The sequence below is a fragment of the Syngnathus scovelli genome, chromosome 5 (genome assembly GCF_024217435.2).
Source record: "Syngnathus scovelli strain Florida chromosome 5, RoL_Ssco_1.2, whole genome shotgun sequence".
NCBI classification, from domain to species: domain Eukaryota; kingdom Metazoa; phylum Chordata; class Actinopteri; order Syngnathiformes; family Syngnathidae; genus Syngnathus; species Syngnathus scovelli.
Genome location: NC_090851.1, coordinates 19,657,093 through 19,680,344, shown reverse-complemented (window position 1 = coordinate 19,680,344; position 23,252 = coordinate 19,657,093). Strand labels below are relative to the sequence as shown.

General features: G+C 43.3%; 1 protein-coding gene across 8 annotated transcripts in view; it reads left to right on the top strand.

Annotated features, from left to right (window-relative positions):
- The window catches only part of LOC125969391 (teneurin-3), a 519,170-nt gene that overhangs the window by 77,048 nt on the left and 418,870 nt on the right, over nt 1-23,252 (top strand). For 7 of the 8 annotated variants that reach the window (XR_007481537.2, XM_049721351.2, XM_049721349.2 and 4 more), the window contains exons 2-4: nt 15,920-16,137; nt 17,160-17,271; nt 17,986-18,056. Coding sequence is in view for 7 of the 8 variants with exons in the window: in XM_049721351.2 (XP_049577308.1) it covers nt 16,035-16,137; nt 17,160-17,271; nt 17,986-18,056 (286 nt within the window). In the remaining variant the exon portion in view is untranslated. The remainder of the gene's footprint in view (nt 1-15,919; nt 16,138-17,159; nt 17,272-17,985; nt 18,057-23,252) is intronic. The other variant, XM_068650689.1, reaches the window with a different exon arrangement.

The window sequence follows — 23,252 nt, the reverse complement described above, 5'->3', positions numbered from 1 at the left end:
AGAGCGTTCAGTAGTAATCAAAAACTGGCGTCTAGCATTAGTCAAAACATAAGATACAATCAAGTACTGAACGGTCAAGACGACTCTGGCCGTGTCCATGATTTAGAGAAAAACATCAGGCATGCATTACACAATTCCTTAAGGGTCATTAAGCTATTTAGGCAAGATATCAAAAGACATTTGTTATTTCAAAGTGCTCAGAAATATATATCAGATCATAAAGTTTATAAAAACCTTTCTCATTACCACTTATCAAAAAGGTCTAGTTATGTCTTCTTTATTGATTTGGTGTGTAGGTATAATTATATGCTTAAAATGTTTCTTTTATTGATTTAATATGTGAATATACTTGTCTGCTTATGTACTTTATTCAATGAGGTTTGAGCACATCTGTTTTTGTAGCTAGGCAGGACTTTTTGTATTTTGACCCCATTCCTTCAATGTGCAGATAAAAAACTCCCAAGTCTCTAGCTCCAGGTCTCCCCGTGCCTGCGGGCCTGATTGTAGAGTCGGAGTGCAGCTGGAATAAACGACTGTCCAAATCTCTCTGTGCTCTGACGGGGGAGGACAAATCTGTTGCTGAATTTGTTCCTCATCCCCGTCAGCTTGATGTGCAGTGAATGGGAGGGATTGGCCAACATGGCCGCCAGATTTTTTCCCATCCTCTGTTCGACCACTGTCTCCAGGCTGTCCAACCCGGTCCCCACCACAGAGCTGGCCTTCTTCACTAGCTTGTTCAGCCTGGTAGCGTCCCTGGCACAGATGTTGCCTCCCCAGCAGGACCCGGCGAAAAACAGGACACTGGAGACCACTGACTGATAAAACGTTCTCAGTAGCCTATTACAAATTTTAAACTACCTCAGCCGTCTCAGGAAAAACATCCTGCTCTGCCCCTTCCTGATAAGAGCCTCGGTGTTGTCGGACCAGTCCAGTTTGTTGTTCAAGTGTACCCCCAGGTACCTGTAGGAGTACACTCTTTCAATTTCCACTCCCTTGATTGTGATAGGGGCTGAGGTCCCTCTCTTCCTCCTAAAATCCACCACCAACTCCTTGGTTTTGCTGATGTTGAGCAGAAGGTGGTTGGTGTTCCACCACTTCACAAACTTCTCCACCAGGGCCTTGTACTCCGCCTACCTGTCGTCTGTGATATAGCCCACAATAGAGGAGTCATCAGAGAACTTCTGCAGGTGGCACTGGTGTGAGCTGAATTGGAAGTCGGAGGTGTAGACGGTGAAGAGAAATGGTGCTAGGACAGTTCCTTGGGGGACACCGGTGTTACATACCACCACCTCAGACTGACAGCCTTGCAGTCTAACGTACTGTCGTCTCTCTGTCAGGTAGTTGTGGATCCAGGCTGTCAGGGAGTCTTCTACACCCATGACCGCTAGTTTGTCTGCCAGTAGTGATGGCTTGATGGTATTGAATGCGCTGGAGAAGTCGAAGAACACGATCCTCACCATGCTCCGTGGCTTCTCCAGGTGTGTGTAGGCCCTGTGTAGCATGTAGATGACGGCATCTTCCACCCCCACATTCTCTTGATACGCAAACTGCCGGGGGTCCAGGTAATCCTTCACCTGGGGCTTAAGATGTTGCAGCACCAGCCTCTCCAAGATCTTCATTCAAGATTCAAGATTCAAGAGTTTTTTATTCGCCATGTTTGAGCGTGCCAAACAAGGAATTTGACTTCGGTAAATCACAGCCTCTGTTCAACATTTAGGTGACTAACAACAACACTCAGGACATGTGAAGAACGAAAGATATTCTCAAACACCCCCTGATCTTAAACTCCCAAGAGGGCAAGGAAAAACTCAAAACTCCAGCTAGGGGAAATGAGAAACCTTGAGAAGAGACCACAGATGGGAGGGTCCCTCTTCTAGGATGACCAGGCTGCAATGGATGCAGAGAGGACACATAGTACAAACAGTGTAGACAAAAAAGGTGTGGCAAGCGGGATGTTATTGCACAGTAATGACTCTGAGACTCTAAGAGTGGTGTGAGTTCATCAGAGCGACAGCCTGGGGGAAGAAGCTGTCTCTGTGTCTGCTGGTTTTAGTGTACAGAGCTCTATAACGGCGTCCGGAGGGGAGTGTAGAAGGTCTTCAGCAGCTCCCGTGGCAGGTTGAACTTCTTGAGCTGTCTCAGGAAGTACAGCCTCTGCTGGGCCTTCTTCCGGACAGAGTCTATGTGGCCGGTCCATTTCAGGTCCCGAGAGATTGTGGTTCCCAGGAACTTGAAGGTGTCTGTGGAGAGAATAGTATTACTGCGGATAGTGAGGGGTGAAAGTGGTGAAGGGCCTCGCCTGAAGTCCACTGTCATCTCCACGGTCTTGAGCGGGTTCAGGTCCAGGTGGTTTTGGCTGCACCAGTGGACCAGCCGCTCCACCTCCTGTCTGTACGCAGTCTCATCACCGTTCTGGATCAGTCCGATGAGAGTGGTGTCGTCTGCATACTTCAGGAGCTTCACGGAAGAGTCATTTGCGGAGAAATCGTTGGTGTAGAGGGAGAAGAGCAGTGGGGAGAGGACGCATCCCTGAGGCGCTCCAGTGTTGGTGGTCAGGGTGTCAGATGTGATGCTCCCCAGCCTCACACGCTGTCTCCTGTTGGTCAGGAAGCTGGTGATCCACTGACAGGTGGAGGCAGGCACCGCAAGCTGGATGAGCTTCTGTTGGAGGATGTCAGGAGCGATGGTGTTGAACGCCGAGCTGAAGTCCACAAACAGGATCCTGGCGTACTTTCCTGGGGTGTCCAGGTGTTGCAGGATGTAGTGCAGTCCCATGTTGACCGCATCATCTACCGACCTGTTTGCCCGGTAGGCAAACTGGAGGGGGTCCAGCAGGGGGCCCGTGACATCCTTCAGGTGGTTCAGTACTAACCTCTCGAAAGATTTCATGACCACAGATGTCAGTGCAACAGGTCTATAGTCATTCATACCTGTGATGGCGGGCTTCTTGGCCACTGGAACGATGGTGGAGCTCTTGAAGCACGAGGGCACCTCACACAGCTCCAGGGAACGGTTGAAGATCCGTGCAAAGGTGGGCGCCAGCTGCTCAGCGCAGACTTTCAAGCAGGAAGGTGACACGCCGTCTGGGCCCGGTGCCTTCCTGATCTTTTGTCTCCGGAACATCTGGCGCACTTCCTCCTCGCGAATCTGGAGTGCGGGCGCGGCCTCTGCAAGAGAGAGAGTCGGTGACCACGGTGATGGAGGTGCGGACAGAGCAGTTGTGGGGGGAGGTGAGTATGTGGATTGTGTGGATTGTGCTGCAGGAGGTCCCGTTGTGTGGGAGGACCGATCAAACCTGCAGTAGAACCTGTTTAGCTGGTCAGCGAGCCTTGGGCTCTCCACAGGACGGGGGGTTCGTTTCTTGAAGCCCGTGATGCTCTGCAGGCCTTTCCACACTGTTGAGGGATCAGGATTGGCAGAGAGGTGTCTCTCCAGGCTCTCCCCGTAACACCTCCTGGCTTTCCTGACCTCTCGGTTCAGTGTGTTTCTGGTCTGCTTGAACAGGTCCCGGTCGCCGCTCCTGTAGGCCTCCTCCTTGACTTTGCGCAGCCTCCTAAGGTTCGGTGTAAACCAAGGTTTGTCGTTGTTGTACGTGCAGAAGGTCTTAGTCTGCACACACAGATCCTCACAAAAACTGATGTATGATGTGACAGTGTCAGTGAGTTCATGCAAGTCTGAATTTGCAGCATCAAAAACACTCCAATCGGTGCAGTCAAAGCAGGCTTGGAGGTCCTGCCTTGACTCCACTGTCCACTTCCTGACAGTCCTCACCACAGGCTTAGAAGTTTTTAGTTTCTGTCTGTAGGCAGGGACCAGATGAACTAGACAGTGGTCCGAGAGTCCTAAAGCTGCACGAGCCACAGAGTGGTATGCATCCTTAATTACGGTGTAGCAGTGGTCCAGTGTCTGTGCCCCTCTGGTGGGACACGTTATGTGCTGTCTGTATCTGGGGAGTTCGTGTGTGAGGTTCGCCCTGTTAAGATCACCCAGAACAATGATTAGTGAATTTGGTAGAAGTTTCTCCATATCTGTCACCTGGTCAGCCAGCATCTGCGTGGCTTCACTCGCACGTGCGTGTGGTGGGATGTAAACAGCCGCCATGACGATCGAGGAGAACTCCCGTGGTGAATAGAACGGCCGGCAGTTTATGAAAAGTGTTTCTAGGAGAGGGCTGCAAAACTCTTTCAACACCATGACATCGGTACACCAACGTTCATTAATGTAGAAACAGAGACCACCTCCCTTTGATTTTCCGGAGAGCTCCGCGCTGCGATCTGCACGCGTTAGCCGAAACCCAGCTAACTCCATGGCGTGGTGGGGGGTTCGTTCGCTAAGCCACGTCTCAACAAAACACAGCGCGGCGGATCTGCTGAAGTCCGTGTTCCTTGAAGTGAGGAGCAGCAGTTCGTCCATCTTGTTCGCCAGGGAGCGGACATTCGCCAGATGAATTGACGGTAGGGCAGAACGGAACCCTCTTTGCCTCAGCTTTACGAGGGCTCCCGCTCTTTTTTCCGCGTCGCCGCCGTCGCGCTAGCTTGTATAGCACCGCCGCTCCGGCTAAAATCTCCGACAAACAATCTGAATCAGAGAGAACAGGAGAGAAAATACCAGAAGAAGACTGACCGATGTTTAACAGTGCTTCTCTAGTAAAAGTGATCCGGGATGGACAGCAGAAGACACAGAAAACACACAAAATAAGACAAAGAAACAGAGAGCGACTCACCGTGGCAGCCATCCGCGGCGCCATCAGATGACCTGAGATGTTAGGGCAACCGGTCTGTAGTCGTTTGGAGTGCTGGGCCGTCCATTCTTTGGCGCTGGGATGATGCATGAGGTCTTCCAGAGCTGTGGAACCTTCCTCAGTCTTAGCGATAGACTGAAGAGATGGTGGAATGTGTCCGCTAGCTCTCCAGCACACCCCTTCAGTACCTTGGGGTTGATGTTATCTGGTCCTCTGGCCTTGTGCATGTTCACTCTGGAGAACTGCTTCCTCACCTGCTCAGATGTCATTAAGATGTGGGCGTCTCTAGGTGTGGAGTATGCTCCCTGTTTCCAACCTGTGGTGGTGGGAGGCACCTGCCGCTGGGATGTGAGGGGGTCAGGAGAAGTGGGGGATACAGCTTCCTGGGGTGGGACGAATTGGAGAGGGGGGGAGGGAGGGTGACAGGGTGTGTGTGTGTGTGTGGGGGGGGGTGACAGGGGGCAGGTTGGTCAAACCTGTTAAAAAAGCAGTTCAGGTCATCTGCCTGCTCTCGGGTCCCCTCCACCACCGTATGTGGCTGCTTGAGACCCGTGATCTTCTTAAAGCCCTTCCACACCTCCTTAGAGCTGTGGGCCACCAGCCCTCCCTCCAGTTTCCTCCTGTAGCTGTCTTTAGCTGCTCTCAGCTCCCTCTTCACCTCCTTTTGAGCGACCTTGGCTCCCTCAGTACTGGATAAAAGGACTGAATGCTGGACAATACTGAAGCAGAATCCTAACACCTTGCCCTGGTTTGTCCGCTCTGCCCATTTTAATGCATCCAAAATAGCCACCATCTCCACTTTATCTAATCCAGCCGACATTCGTCACTTCATACCTATTTTCTGTGCTGGAATTGCCACACCAAAACCTGTTAATCCCGAAACTGGTTCTTTGGTTCCATCTGTAAAAATACGAACACAATCCGAGTACTTCTGCTCTGAGTAATAATCAAAGGCTGCGACAAGATCCACATTACTTTTATCCTTTTTCTTTAGGTCTAGCCTAAAGTAATCTACAGTGGGAGGTACCAACAACCAAAGAGGAACCTCTGGGAAAGCCAAGGCTGCTGGAATCTGCATATCATGGATTGGACAATCTTTAGCTAATTCGTTTCTAATTCTCCCAAAATGATTTTTCTGATTCTTCCCATACTCCCAGCAATCATTGTTCACATGCTTCGCAGGATGAGCCTATCCATGGCTCTTCAGATGAATCCAGAAGTTAACCATGATTTGTTTCCTTCCCAAGTCCAACGGCATCTCACCCATCTCCACCTGTAAGACCTCCACTGGAGCAGTTTTAAAAGCTCCACAACATACCCTCAGAGCCTGGGCCTGTATTACATCCAGTGTTTTTAACAATGACGGTGCTGCTGACCCATAACTCACACACCCATAGTCAATCACAGATCTTATCAGAGCTTGATAAGAGCCTCAGTGCTGAACAGCTTGCTCCCCACTCTCATCCTTCTAAACACCTCATCACATTAATAGCCTTTTTACGTTTCCCCTCAATCCTGTCGATATGTTCCCGCCATGTCTTCTTCGAAAAAAGTTTTTCAGGCTCTGATCAATGACGTTTTTAAGACATGCTGAACGGATTTACTTTTGTCTATCCTCATGATATTCATTTTTTTCTCTCACACTTTGGAGTTACACATTCAACATGTGAGATTTCTCCTTCAGAGTCTTCGGTTAAAATTGAGAATTATGACTTTCATACGACCACTGTTAGATTGCTTCGGTTCAATGTGGAATGTGTTTTTGGGGTTTGGCCAATTTTCATTGCTGATTCATTTGTGATTACAGTAAAGTAGCTGCACCTCTGACTTGGTTGAGTTCCGTTACGGTACCTTTTGTTTGGTGAGCTGCAGCAAAGGCATCTGTCATTCAACTGAAGATACTTTATTGTTCTGTTCCCATCGCTCATCCTGATCCCACTACCCAGTGTGTTGTTGACGTGAATGCCTCGGACTTGGGCATTGGAGCAGTGCTCTCTGAACATACCCTGTCTGACAAAACACTTCATCTTTGTGCTTTTTATTTCCGTCACCTTAGCCCTGCCTAGAGAAATTATGACCTGGGCAAACAAGACATTTTGGCTTTGGTCCTGGCACTGAAGGAATGAAGGCATTGGGACAGAACTACCCTTTGTGGGATGGACAGATCATGAAAATCTATTTGGCCTTCGTTCCACCTGCAGATTGAATGCTCGCCAAGTATGATGGGCAAACCTGGAAAGGTTTGACTTCACCCTCACTTATCGTCCCGGCTCCAGAAATCCAAAACCGGATGCCCACTCACATAAATTTCCATCACTTGTTGACAAGATTTATTAGAGATAATCTTGGCATATTGCAACTATTGGAGCAGCTAACTGGGAGGTGGAAAAAGCTTAAAAACATTTTCATTGTTTTAGAAGTACATTTAGGGGTGCTGTCTTGATAGTACATTGAGAGGTTTACTGACATTTCTCTGCTTTTCCATCTGACACAGACTGTACCGTGATTTGGTATTGGTGTGTCAGTCTTGTACCTTGAATGATAATATTTACGAAGTGGTATTAATTATTTTTTCCCCACTCCTATGATTTGATCAAGGGAAAAAAGCAAGATGTTTTGACATTTACAGAGTATATCCTACCTCCAACTGTCACTCTTTTTCAATTTTAATTTGACAGGAGAGATAGGGGATTAGGTGAGTGTTAGATATTGGGAAAGGGAGTTACAGATTAAGTAGATTGCACTTGTGAACGCCTTGAAACGAGGGACTAACAATGGGAAGAGGACATAGATTTAGTAACAGCCATTTCAAGAAAATAGAAGAATGTGGTTAAATTTCAGAACATTTTGGAATAGTCAAGAGATCAACAGAAAATTTGAGGTAAGGTTCAGATTCAAAGATGTACCGACATTTGAAGGTCTGCATAAAATATTTCTGTAGTAATCTTGTTTCTTGTTTTTAAATAATAATAATAATAATAATAATAATAATCCATTCATTTTCTGTACCTCTTGTCCCCACGGGGGTCTTGGGCGTGCTGGAGCCTATTCCGGCAATTGGGCAGTAGGTGGGGAACATGCTGAACCGGTTGCCAGCCAATCGCAGGGCACACAGAGACGAACAACCATCCACACTCATACTCACACCTATGGACAATTTGGAGTGCTCAATCAGCCTACCATGTATGTTTTTGGGATGTGGGAGGAAACCGGAGTGCCCGGAGAAAACCCACGCATGCACGGGGAGAACATGTAAACTCCACACAGGGCGGGTTGGAAGTGGAATCGACCCGCACCCTCTGAAGTGTGAGGCGGACATGCTAACCAGTGCGTCACCGTGCCACTAATAATATTACTGACAATAAGAAGAAGACGACAAAGAAGGAATAAAGTTTCCTTCTAATAGTGTCAGTTTCACACTCTTCCATACTCATACCTACGTTTGAAGATGATAAGATGATTCTGTAGTAGCCTTGTTTTTTGCCTATTAACCCTGGAATGCTGGAAGCCCCCAAAAAACTGACAGAAAATTCAGATTTTTTAAACCTAAATCTTTATTTGGCTCTTCAACTAAACTGAAAACATAATATTGATAAAATACTTGTGCATATACACGTATTTTTACGGTTGTATCAGATATATATATATATGTGATATGATGAGCCGAGAGGACCCGCATGCCAACTGACTCCGTTCGCTATTACGTACTCGTTACTCTGAGGATCGCATCAACTCTAATCATGCCTCCAAAGGAAGCAAGTGGGAGCAGTAAAGCCATCCTAAAACACAAAGACGCTCTTAAAGCAATGCGACACTGAGCGCCCAGCGCGCTGCGGTTGCGCGATCGGACTAAATTAAACTCCCTGCGCACTGAGGTCCACTTAAATTTTGGAAAGTACATTAGGGCTTTAAAAATATTTTCTACATTTTAAAGACCGCTCTGTCACAATAATGCGACCAGCGCGGTGCAGTTGCGCGGTCGGCGGCACGCAACGGTTGCGCGTTCGGCGGTGAGCTGCAGTTGCGCAATCAGACAAAATTAAGTTCCCTGCGCACTTAGGTCCACTTAAATTTTGGAAAGTACATCAGGACTGTTAGAGATTTGCTCACTCCAACTTATTTTGCAAGAACCACACGGTAGACAAGCAAGTTCTTTTAGACACCTGCAGGTGGAGAGTTCACTCGTTGAAGGAATGAAGTCTAAAAACTCTCCCTCCTGCAATGGCATATTTATTAAGAGAAACAGAGTGGGGGTAAGAGTAGGTTAAATAGGAAGCCCTTGTGCTCTAGTCAAAACATATCAGGGGATGTTTTACGACTTTGTCGAGGATGGGACAAGGTAGGTTATTTATTACCGGTTGCATTCCAACATAATCATACGATAAGGATAATCTGAAAAACCCTAACAAGGACTTTAAAAATATTTTCTAAATTTCAATGACGGCTCTGTCACAATAATGCGACATGCGTGGTGCAGTTGCGCGGTCGGCGACGCGCTAAGGTTGCGCGTTCGGCGGTCCGCTGCAGTTGTGCGATTGGACAAAAAAAGCGCAAATGAAAAAAATTATATATATATATATATAGTGTATGTCTGGATAGCAGTCCAGAGCATAGCCAGCCTCTTGGCCAAAGTCCAAAGGCCAAGCCTCTTGGAGTGCAAAAGCCTATCCCAGCAGTCATCGGGCAGTAGTTGTGGGACACCCTGAACTGGTTGCCAGACACACAGGGCAGGGGACACAGAGATGAACAATCATCCGCACTCACACCTATGGGCAATTTGGAGTGCTCAATCAGCCTACCATGCATGTTTTTAAGATGTTGGGAGGAAACCGGAGTACCCAGAGAAAACCCATGGCGGCATGGGGAAACATGCAAACTCCACACAGGCAGGACCACTGTGAGGCGGACGAGCGAATGAGTGCGCCACCGTGCCACCCCTTCTATGATAATACTTTCCAAAAATGTTGTTCATGAGCTTTTTTTTAAATGGACAACATTTTTACTTTCAAGAATGTAGAACTGATAGATGATTTTACCTTGTCCTTACTTAGGCTGAAATGAACCTATGTTTCGGTGTGTGCGAAAACTTGGTGGTTTAAAATTTCCTCCCCCTCTTAGGTTTTGTACACCCCCTTCATTCTGAAATATTTTTTGAATATCCATCCATCCATTATCTTTTTCGCTTGTCCCGCTTGAGGGTTGCGGGCGTACTGGAGCCTCTCCCAGCAATCATCGGGCAGTAGGCGGGGGACACCCTGAACTGGTTGCCAGCCAATCGCACGGCACAAACAACCATTCTTACTCGCATTCACACCTATGGTCAATTTGGAGTGCATCTAAAATGTATTTGGGCTTCTTCAGAGGACCTTTAAATGGTATCAGGTGGATGCTGACTCCCATCTAACATGAATGTAAATCAGATTCTGAACAGTCACATCATAGTTATAAGACATGGTGCACATTGTGTCACCACATTATTTTAGTAGTTTAGTCTGACTTCCCCACAGAATTGCTATTATTTTTTTGACTGAATTGTACATTTTATGTCAGATTATTGGCGGAAAGGTGTCAGGAATGATTGGAGCTGGGCAACCAAATGCACTTGGACCAGGGTTTATTGATGGGAAGGGAGGTGGGCGGACAGAGACACAGGCAGAGGCTCACGGACAGCAGGCAGGGACAGAAGGTCCACTCGGACCAGGAACTGATACGTAAAAACAAATACTGACCGTGAGCCTACCCATGAGATCGGGGAAATGCACAACAGGACAGGAACGCCGGGAGCACAAACAGACAGGAGAGTAACAGTCGACACCGACAATGAACAACACACGGGCAGGGTTTAAATAGACGAGGTAACATGAGGGAACAGGTGACAGTCATTACGGTGATGAGAGGGGTGTGGCTGAGGGAAGTTGTTGGCAGAGCGTCCCGTGGCACAGGCACATAAGAGAAAAATTTCAAATGATGTACAGTAATCCCTCGTTTATCGCGGATAATTGGTTCCAAGACCACCTGCGATAGGTGAAAATCCGCGAAGTAATGTCACCCTCTCATTTTGAACATATACATAATTTTTTTGTGTATAAATAAATGTATATTAAACCATATAAGTGCATATGTTATCATTAGAACATTAAATAATAGTTTCAAACATGTAAATACTGTATTAATAGTATAAATGACATACAGAAAAATTATGTATAAATAATATACATTTGATACGTGTGTGTGTGTGTGTGCGTGCGTGCGTGCGTGCGTGCGTGCGTGTGTGTGTGTGTGTAACATAAAAAGGAAACGTACTGTAAATATATTTTTAGAACTCTTTTATTATTATAACAACTTTTTTACAACAAGGAACAAGTGTATACTGTAAATATGTTTTTAGAACTCTTTTATTGTTATAAAAACAAATTTATAACAAGGTACAATACTATAAATACGTTTTTCGAACTCGTATTATTGTTAGTATTATTATTATAAGTCAAGTCAAGTCAAGTTTATTTGTATAGCCCTAAATCACAAACAGTCTCAAAGGGCTTCACATAGCCAAAATTGACAATTATTCTCAAAGCATCCCCTGATCATAAGCTCCCAAAAGGGCAAGGAAAAACTCAAAAAACCCCTACCAGGGGAAAATGAGAAACCTTGAGAAGGGACCACAGATGGAAGGATCCCCCTTTCAGGATCACCAGGTTATAATGGATGCAGAGAGTACACAAGTAATACATAGTATGAAAATCAATGAAAAAAAATGGATGTCGGAGGTGTCCTCGATTGTCCTGGCAGTGTCCTCAAGGGGGCCGAGCCGCAGCTCCCCCATCCCGAACTGGTCCCCGAGAATCCAGCCAGCCGCTATCCGCTTTTGAGCCACCTAACCCCCTCCCCAGCCGGGGAGGAGGTGGGCAGAGAGAACAGAACAAACTCCGGCCAAATCGGCCATCACAAGTTAGTTAAAGGCCATCTCATAGAAATGTGTCTTTAAACGTGTCTTAAATGTTTCTACTGAGGTAGTAGTTCTAATATCCATTGGTAGGGCATTCCAAAGCTCTGGAGCCCGAATAGAGAATGCTCTAGACCCTGCAGACATTTTCTTGGCCCTCGGTATAACTAAAAGACTAGCGTTTTGCGAACGAAGGTTACGAGACGGAACATAAGGAACGACTAGGTCGACGAGATATGAAGGCGCTAAGCCATGCAGTGCTTTATAGGTTAGTAGAAGAACCTTGAAGTCACATCTTAAATGGACCGGGAGCCAATGTAATTCGGCTAATATTGGGGTAATGTGATCAAATTTTCTTGACCGTGAGAGCAGCCTCGCAGCGGCATTTTGCACTAACTGTAGACTTTTAATACTGGATTTAGGAAGACCAGAGAATAATACATTACAGTAGTCCAGGCGCGACGTGACGAACGCATGTATAATAGTTTCCGCATCCCCGGTCGAGAGGATAGGACGAATCTTAGCAATATTACGAAGGTGAAAAAACGCAATCCTGGTTATATTCTTAATGTGTTTTTGAAAGGAGAGCGTTTGGTCAAATATTACCCCGAGATTAGTTACCGTATCACTCTGAGTGATAGTACGGTTATCTATAGTTATAGTGGTTTCCTTAAATAAATGTTGATAACGAGTAGGACCAATTATCAACATCTCAGTTTTATCCGGGTTAAGACGAAGGAAGTTGAGAGACATCCATTGTTTAATCTCCGCAAGGCACGCCTCAAGATTACAGCAGTCCTGTGGATCTGTCATCGATAACGGCATATATAATTGGGTGTCATCCGCGTAGCATTGAAAACTAATATTATATTTACGTATTATGCCCCCAAGCGGAATCATATAAATATTAAATAAAATCGGTCCGAGTACCGATCCCTGTGGGACACCACAAGTAACATTATAAAGCTCAGAGGACGTATTACCATGGACCACTCGGTGCGTCCTGCCTGATAGATAGGAATTGAACCAGCTTAGTGCTGACCCTGAGATACCAACACAACTTTTAAGACGCCCTAATAAAATATCGAAGTCTATAGTGTCAAAGGCAGCACTAAGATCAAGTAGTAACAATACAGACGACGTATTTGAATCCATAGCTATGAGGAGATCATTAGTCACTTTAGCAAGTGCTGTCTCTGTAGAATGATTGGCTCTAAAACCAGACTGAAAAGAGTCATATCGATTATTATCGACCATGTAATCAATAAGCTGCTGTGCTACTACTTTTTCGAGAAGTTTTGCTATGAATGGGAGGTTTGAAACTGGCCTATAATTACTGAGACAGTCCGGGTCAAGATTTGCTCGCTTAAGTAGTGGTTTAATAATAGCGGTTTTAAAGGCCATTGGCACTATCCCAGAGGAAACAGACAGATTGATTATATTTAAGATGGACGGTCCTAAAATTGGAAATAATTCTTTAAGTAGTTTGGCTGGAAGCGGGTCGAGTAAACATGTTGTTTGTTTAGCCGTACTAACCAATTTTGTAAGCATTTCAAGAGACACGCTTTTAAAATTTGAGAGGGTTATTGCATGATCCCCAGCGCTAGTAACCGGCGGAGCGATTGGCATGGTATTCTTGATCTCGTCCCTAATGGACTCAATCTTTTGAGCAAAAAATTTCATAAACTCGTCAGCTGAGTGGAAGGAGCTATCGGGGGTCGGCTGGCGCAGAGTTAGCTTTGCCACTGTATCAAATAAGTATTTAGGATTATTTTTATTAAGATTAATGACTTGCGAAAAATAACGAGTTTTTGCTAAAATAAGCGCATCTTTATATTTCAGGAGGCTGTCCTTCCATGCCTGATGGAAAACCTCAAGTTTGGTTAAACGCCATCTGCGCTCATGCTTTCTACATAATTGTTTAAACGTACGTGTTTCATCTGTGAACCACGGAGTTGGCCATCTACGGCGAGTTTTCAGACGTAGCGGTGCCACAGAGTCGATGGCTTTTAATAATGTCGCATTGAATTCATTTGTAAGATTATCGATAGAGCCACTGTACGCGGGAAACATGGCGGTTGCCGGCGACAGTAACTCAGATAGCGCAGTTGTAGTCATGGAGTTAAAATTACGGCTGCTATAATTCTGATTGCTCTCTTGTCTTTGACAAGGAACTAAAATTTCAAATTTTATTAAAAAATGATCAGACAGAACAGTAGTGTATGGCAGTACTGTTATATTTGAGGTTGCTAGTCCTCGGGATAATACCAGATCTAAGGTATTTCCATTCTTATGCGTTGCTGCCTGTACAGCTTGCGTAAAACCAAACGTATCGATTAAAGTTTGAAATGCCGAAGTCAGTGGCTCCGACGGTGAATTCATGTGGATGTTGAAATCACCCATGATAACTATATTATCTGCATTTGTCACTAGATCAGCCACAACTTCTGAAAATTCATCCAGGAAGCCAGAGTAAGCCCCGGGTGGGCGGTAAATAACAACAAGATAAAATGACGGTAACGCAGTGGATCGCACAATGAGAGCTTCAAATGTTTTAAATACGTGAATTGAGCGAGGCCTAAATCTAAGCTCAGAATTTGAGATGAGGGCGACACCCCCACCCTTTTTTCGAGGACGAGCCACATGCGAGCTCACAAAATTTGGAGGCGAGGCCTCGTTAAGTGGCAGCAGTTCATTAGGTTTTAACCAGGTCTCGGAAAGACCAAAAACATTTAGATTATGTTCCGTGATAAGGTCATTAACGAGAACTGCTTTCGTATGAAGTGATCTAATATTCATAAAACCGAATTTAAGTGTAATTGGTTGATCAGGGTGCGTATCTATCGAAGGATTTTTAAACGGGATGCGAGTAAAATTGTGTTCTCTAGGCCTAATATCACCTCTCAAAAGTTTATTAGAGCGGTGGGATGAAACGACCGTGGGAATTTGATGATGAGTATTTGTTACACATGTGAAGTTATCTAAAACAGGCACCGTTTCAACAGCAAGACCGGTCGGGACGGAGTGATTGGATTTGTCTACTACCCCAGTAGAAAGTGTGTTTATGTGTACTGCAGCACTATTTAAACTGTCGCGCTCTAGTCTACACGAGGAGCTATGTGTATGCTGAAAGTCTAGCCTAGCGCTAGTTAACTTTAACTTAACAGACTCCAAACCCATCCTCACAGGTGGTCTAATCACCTGTGCCCTGACCTGCTCTAAAGTGACCTGTCATGAGTGGCTCAAACAGTAATCTATATTCCTAGAAAGAGTGAAGGCGCCTTCACGGTTAGGGTGAAGGCCGTCCTTCCTCAGCAGGTCGGGGCGGCCCCAGAAGGAGGACCAGTTATCTATAAAATACAGTCCCTGCTTTTTACAGAACCCAGCCATCCATCGATTAAGGGAGACTAATCTACTAAACCTCTCATCAGTGCCTCTCCCAGGCAGGGGGCCAGAGACAAATACTCGATGCCGACTCATCTTTCTGGCAAGATCACAAGTCCTCGCTATGTTTTTCTTTGTGATCTCTGACTGTCTCATCCTAACATCATTGGAGCCGACGTGTATCACTATGTCCGAGTAGCTAGTGTTGTTGGAACTACGCTGTTGACTAGGCCTATTGCGAGTCAGCTCCCTAAGATTAGCTTCTATGTCGGGTGCTCTGCCCCCAGGAATACACATTACCGTGGCTGGATTTTTAAGCGTAATGTTGCGGGTAATGGAGTCGCCTATGACCAAAGTGCGAGGGCCAGCAGACCGAGATGTCTTTGGACGGCTATGCGTCTTACCTGGCTCATCGCGATTAGCAAGCCGCTTGGGGCTAATGCTAACCGGGCTAGCGGGCTGACTACAGCAATATAACAACGTTTTTATAACAAGGTCCAAGTGTACATACTGCAATTGTGTGGGCACTCCCTGCCTTCTGCTGGCGTGCGGGCAACTTTCGTGCCATGATTCCTCAATTTAAAATTTGTATTTTGAATCTTTTATTTGCGACGTACTGAAGCCGTGATAAAAGAACTGCGATGTAGTGAGAGATTTTTGTATAAAACAGTCTAAATTTGTATTATCAAAGCCTGAGTTGTGTTGTGTAGTTGTATATTAACATTTATATACAGTACACTGTCAACAAACAGTTACAATTGCAGTAAGCCATGAATATAGTTTAAAATAAGGCAAAGTTCTCTGTAAGACATTAATAATGAAATCTTTTTTTCCATGTACTATGTTCACAGGATGAGATCTGCCCTCAGTCTTCTGTAATCCATTTTCTTCCTTTAAATCTGTCTTTCTTTTTTTTCTCTACCTATCTTTCTTCCTGTCAACCAAGCTGTTACACAGCATGCCTCAATGTTTGCCAGCAACACCAGAAGAAGCATTATGGAAGTGAAAGAGCGACGTCTATACTGCTCACTCACTAAGGCCCACAAGGACAAGGAGGGGGCATATCCTGGTGAGATAGCCAACATTTGTTAATTAATTTGTTCACTTAGGCATGGTTTCCCTAATGGAATCCTTGGGGCGTGTAAACTGTTGGAAAAAAAGTACTTTTAAATAAGTAACAGTTGCCTGTGTTCAGTGTTCCCTCTAATTTTTCAAGTGTCTGTGGAAACACACAAGCTCCCTGTGCACATTTTATTAAATAAATAAATACATAAATATTGTCAATGAGAACTTTAACTAGCTCGGGGTCGGATTTTGTTTTGTGCGACAGCTCGTTCCTTTTCTGTCGATTTTTTGCCCTCTCTCGCAATAATGTACCGATCCCCTGTTCCATCTTGAGTCTTTATACAATTCCAACAGCTTTCAAATAACATTTCTGCTGAATGTGACGCTTGTGGTAGTCCAACTTCCATTTGTTCCATATTTTTCCCTACGTAAACTCGCCCGCCACTTTGGCTTCACTGCATGTTTTGCAGAGGAGACCTTTGGACAACCATCCAATCTCAAAATAATTGCCGCATCTCTTAGTTATTTTGGCTTGGCGAGTGGATGTGTCGCTGCTCATTCGTTTCGCCATGATTACCTAATTTAGCATTTGCATCGCTTGACTCCACTGCACTGTTGTTAGCTAGCTAACCTGCGCGGCACGGATGGGCAGGACACATATGTGTCATACATATATGTAGCGTAAGTGAACCATATCATATCATTGGCTGGACACCTGTTAATTACTGATTCACACAACAAAAAGGCACAGAAAGAAAATCATTCATCCACTTAATTAGATTAGATTACGTCCAACATTAGATATTAATCAGTTTATGCTGAATTTTATTTTGTGCGCAGCATAGAGTTTCTTGTGCGCAAAGACTGCGCGGCCAGTGTGCAATTGCGCAGCTGCGCAGCTTACAGGGAACACTGCCTGTGTTACGTTTGTATGAATGTAAACTACTACTACAGCAACAACCGAATAGTCATCATCTTGTACATTACAAATCTATCTTCTACTTTTATCTATCTTTTATTCTTCAGGGAACAGTGAAGACTGTGCTATTGGCCACGAAGAAATACGTGTTCCAACCCAGAAGTCTTACTCCTCTAGTGAGACCCTCAAGGCCTTTGACCAGCACCAAGACCAGACCAGGTGAGAAATTAAATTATACTTGTAGTATTAAGTCCCATTTGATACTAAACAGTGGTTATTTGCCTTGTCATGGTTATAAACACTTATTGTCAAAATCAGGTACCAATCGGTAATCTAAATTTTGTAGAAACTGGTCTGCAGTGGTTCCAAGCAGGCTGTACCTGTACCGTAAGGATGACAGACAATACTCATGGTTGCTATTGGCAGTGTTGGGGCTAACGGCGTTACCAACACCATTGTAGATTTCCAGTAACAAATAAGATACTCAATTTCTATGTTAATTGTTATAATGATTTTACCGTTACTAACAGTGAAATGTGGCACGGTACTTAAGCTGCATGGCACGTGTCAGGGCACAACACAGATACGTTTCCGCCTCTCAGCAGACTAATTTTTGACTCGCTACACCTTGCGTCAGCCAATCGGATTCAAGGAATGTGTCACCTGATATTCTGCGCAACGTTGGGCCAAAAACAAAACAATGATCATCGTCACTGTTCGTGCCTATCCCGGGATGTACAATACTTCTTTGTACCTTAACCGGGATAAAACAAAACGGATACAGATATTAGAGTTGTATACGTTTCAAAACAAAATAATATTAATTTGCATTGTGGACTCTCACTCGAATTTAAAAGGAACCTAATTATAGGAATACCCAATTATCATGAAAAATCCCCTTATTACATTATTTCTAACATCATGTTTTGACAGGTTATTTTATGGGACATCGAAAGTACACAAGGACATGATTCATCACGAACAAGATGAGTACAACATAGATGGTGAGTATTAATTTAAAAGCATGCATGCATATACTATAAATAAATATATAAATGATATATATATATATATATATATATATATATATATATATATATATATATATATATATATATATATATATATATATATATCGTATTGGCCCGAGTATAAGACGACCCTGATTATAAGATGACCCCCTCTTTTTCAAGACTCAAGTTTGAAAAAAGACTTTTTGAACACCAAATTTAATAGTTATACAGAAAATAATAACACTACATCTGAAACAAATGATTATAACAATATATTCGAGAGAAAAAGCATATTATTTTGCCTCATTCAAATCATGTAAAAACTGTCTATCACACCTTAATATCTGAACATTTAATTATTAAACTAAAGTGCAATCACATTTGTAAATGAAAGGCCTCTGGTTTTTGAAATGTAAATAAACCAGTCTACTGTGACAAAACAACAAAATTGCAATAACTGCATTAACCATCAAAGTGAAGTCTAACTAACTGTAGTCTTGAAACAAATCTGAATAAGGAAAAACATTGCAATAAAATAATGCAAACTGCTACCGCTATTGTTGGGGAGCCTAAAGGGGGTTGGCTCGGATGGTGATGCTCTTTTCGCCCCCGGGTGTCGGTCAGAACACAGAAGGGAAGACGTGGTTCAGATTTGATTGATTTACTGAATTATTGGTAAAAAAAGTAACAGTGCGAGATATGCAACAAAAACATTTCTGAACAGTGACGTGCGGTGAGGGTTGGCGTTGGTGAGGCACAAACGTACTGTATGACGCTAAGGCACTGACTCACAAGTCAGATTTACAAGCATAAATGGTTGTTATCCCATTCTTGATTAAATTTAATAACATTTTAAACACACCACTGTACATTTAAACACACCACTGCAGTATTCTTACCTTTACTTGTAAATGAAGTCTTTTTAGAGTACCACTCGTTTTGAAACGAATGTGTTGTAGTCCGTCTCGGGAGGAACGTAGTTTGAATTAATCCTCGCAAATCTGGCGTCGGTCTTCCCTTACTTATGATTTCTTGCTTTGACTGACAATCAAGTTTTGAAAAATGTCTTATCTTTGAGATTATATCCTCCATTTTCAGGGAAAATAAAGCCAAATACCAACGCGTTAGCACCGAATGTTGTTGGTTGTTTTTCTTTTCTTTTTTTTTCTTCTTAATTTACTTTCGCATTTACTCGTGTCGTGGCTCACTATTGCCCCATTTTTGAGGCAAAAGTATTTGCTGCCTCAAGGCACGCGCCTTTTCCCGCTGACTGCAAGCACGCGCCGTTTGCACGCGCTCACCACTCTGTGTGTGTGTGTGTGTGTGTGTGTGTGTGTGTGTGTGTGTGTGTGTGTGTGTGTGTGTGTGTGTGTGTGTGTGTGTGTGTGTGTGTGTGTGTGAGTGGTGCACACGCTCACACGCACGCCCTGAGAGGCACTACCTGTCACTGCCTCAGCCTCCATGATTCTCGTCTCCCGTTGTTATTTGAACAAGAAATACAGCTATTTTGACTATGAAAATGATCCAAATGTATAGGAAACACACCAAACTTGCATTAAAAGCATAGACCACAGGACAGCTATTATGTTTTATTATATTATTCATTTTTAAACAATTTATGGTGACAGCTGAGGAAACCATGTTGAGCCCTTTACCGCCCCTAGTGGCAAGGTGAGGCACTGCCTCACCTGCCTCATGAGCGCACGTGCCTGTTTCTGACAGTGTTGAACATTAAAGTTCATAGAGCTCTGGTGTCTCCAGATGTTACAGATGAAACATAAAATGTTTCTAATGCTCTTTGTGTTTCTTCTTTCAGATTTTTTTTCAGATTTTTTTTTTTCATATTTGCAACTCAAATGTGTCAGACACTGTCGGCAGACATTCATTTGTTTAGATTGAGCTGTCAATAAATCATTGTATGAGGTAATTTATTTTTTGTTTGATTCCATGGTGTATTTTACTGAATATCAGTAATTACAGTGTAAATCCAAATTATTGTCATATTTTTTAAACAGGTTAGACACATTGGACAATGATGGTTACTTAAAGTTACTGATATCTTGTTTTTTCACCTCTAAGATCAGATTCTGCGGGTAAAATTGCAAGAATAAGATGACTTAACTTGGACTTAACTTGACCTATTTAAGGACTTGACTTGGACTTGACTTGACCTATTTAAGGACTTGACTTGACTTGACTTGCCCAGGAAAAAAATGACTTGGGACTTACTTGAGACTTGAAGGTTAAGACTTGAGACTTACTTGAGACTTGCACATGTGTGACTTGGTCCCATCTCTGGCACACGTTCACAGCAACATACTCAGTCGATACCAGCAACCTTTAACTTAGCGGTGCGCACAAGTGAATAGGTATAATGTTTAGACCCCGAATGTAAGACGACCCCCACTTTTTCAGTCTTATTTCAATGCGATAAACATCGTCTTATATTTGGGCCAATACAGTATATATATATATATATATATGTATGTATGTATAATAATTCATGAAGACCAGGCGTGTTAAAAGTGAAATTTGACTGGTTAAGAAACAGCCTTTGCTCACAGTGTGTATGTGTATGTGAACCCATGATTTAGAAATCCAAAGGCAGAATTGACATAATGAACAAATCTGAAAAAAGAAAGAAAAAAAATCAAACACACACTAAAGGAAGCTGTCAGCCAAGACACACCCGTGAATGGAGCATAATAAAATATTGTAAATAAATTAATACAACTTCGACTTCTTTTATATTTAGTTTTTTTTTACAAGAACCTTAGAACTTCAAGGGCCGGCATTTAGACCAAAATCACTGTTTCCTTATATGTATGAATATTTAATTTGCTTTTGTGGTTTGAAAGCTGATACAACTAGTACAAGCTCGTTAAATCTTATAAAAAAATAAACAAAATAAAGAAAAGAAATTGAGCTCGTACTGTCACATTGTCTGAATTTAAATAAATTACCGTATTGTTCTGACTAAAAGTAGCTCCGGAATATAGGTCGCATTAGCCATAAAATGCACAATAAAGTGAAAAAAAAAACATATATAAGTCGCTCCGGAGTATAAGTCGCATTTTGAGGGAAATTTATTCAACAAAATCCAACATCAAGAACAGACATGAACGAGCAACAACAGGCTAAACGATAGGTATGCTAACGTGACATAAACACAAACGAAGAGCTGAGAACGGGCCTGACATAACATTCAGAGTTATTCAAATAACTATTACATAAATAACACATTTATCAAACAATCTGTGTCACTCCAATTCATTAAATCCATTGATCGTCCTTTAGGAAACAATGCCGCGTATGCGCCGCGCCGCTGACGTCTAAATATTATAAATATTCCACAGACCCATATAATGATATAATTAAAGAAAAAAAATAAAGAACCCAATGATCGTCACACACACATCTGGGTGTGGTGAAATTTGTCCTCTGCATTTAACCCATCCCCGTGTGATTTTGATCCATCCCTTGGGAGAGAGGGGAGCAGTGAGCAGCAGCGGTGCCGCGCTCGGGAATCATTTGGTGATCTAACCCCCCAATTCCAACCCTTAATGCTGAGTGCCAAGCAGGGAGGCAATGGGTCCCATTTTTATAGTCTTTGGTATGACCCGGCCGGGGTTTGAACCCACAACCTTCCAGTCTCAGGGCGAACACTCTACCACTAGCCCACTGAGCTTGTATATAAAGCATATATCAAATAACTATCATATAAACAACAATAATATCAAACCATCTGCCACTCCAAATCATTAAATCCACCGATCAAATTCCTCGTCCTTTGTCAACAACGCCGCGCATGCGCCACCTACGTCAGCCTTGTCGTTATTCCACAGATCTATTATATAACAATATTGTAGCATTAACAAAGTACCAGGAAAGACGTGGGTTTGGTAAACGGCTCTTTATTTAACAAAACAAGAGTTCAACGAGCCAACAATTACTGAACTGTAATGATAAAAACATATACCGTAATTTCCGGACTATAAGTCGCGGTTTTTTTCATAGTTTGGGTGGGGGGGCGACTTATACTCAGGAGCGACTTATATATGTTTTTTTTTCACAAATTTTTACTTGATCATTAAGACATCACTTACAAGTATAGTTGACCACTTCCCATGTTATTTTTAGTATAGTTGATCACTTCACATGCTTTTATTTCTTTATCTTGAACATATTCAAAACATAAAAAATAGAGAAAACATCAAATAAAGCAATTAACACTTTAAAGCACCATATCCAAGTCCACTGTCTGCTGTATGTACACTTGCTCCATTTTTGCTCCTCTTATATTTATTATTATTATTTATTATTATTTGTTTATTTATCATTTATTCAATACTCTTATTTATTCATTGTTAGTGCCTTCTTGGTTTTTTTTGTGTTGCTTGTATGCATATGTGTACTATCTCACCGAGGGATAGTGGAAATGTAATTTCTATCTCTTTGTGTGTCTTAGTATATAAAAAAATATATCGACGATAAAGCAGACTTTGAATTTGATAAAACAACCAAAAAAAATTATATTTTCAGACGAAACTGGATGAGGGCGCTCTAAATTTTACCGTTGGCCGTGACTCATCAACTGGGTGGGCTTAAGAAAAATGGCACCAAAAAGAAACTCATATTTTGCAGGTTACAAACTTCAAGTTGTAAAATATGCAGCTGAAAACAGTAATCGAGCAGCAGAAAGAAAGTTTGGAGAACCGAGATGTACCAATGGATTACTATTTCAAGTGACGTCAGTAGCGCGGCGCGCCGGTTGTTTACATACAAACGTGCCCACACAAGGACTACCATCATTAGCGGTGATCATTTCTAAGTGACACGGAGGACAAAGAGTTTGAAGGAATTAAGGATTTGGAGTGACATAGAAGGTTTGAAAAACTATTATGGCTTTTACGCACGCCCGGTCTCTACTGAGTCGGGGGCCGACGCTCGGCCGAGTGGCTGTCCGCGAACGGTGCGCGGGGCTCGGACATGGCCATTACGCACGCCCGGTCTGTCTGGAAGTCCACGCCGCCACACGCTTGGAAGTTTGTTTTGTTTAATAAAGAGCCGTTTACCAAACCTACGTCGATCCTTGTACTTTGTTAACGCTACAATATAGTTATATAGTAGATCTGTGGAATAAAGACGAGGCTGACGTCAGGGCGCACGCGCGGCGATGTTGACAAA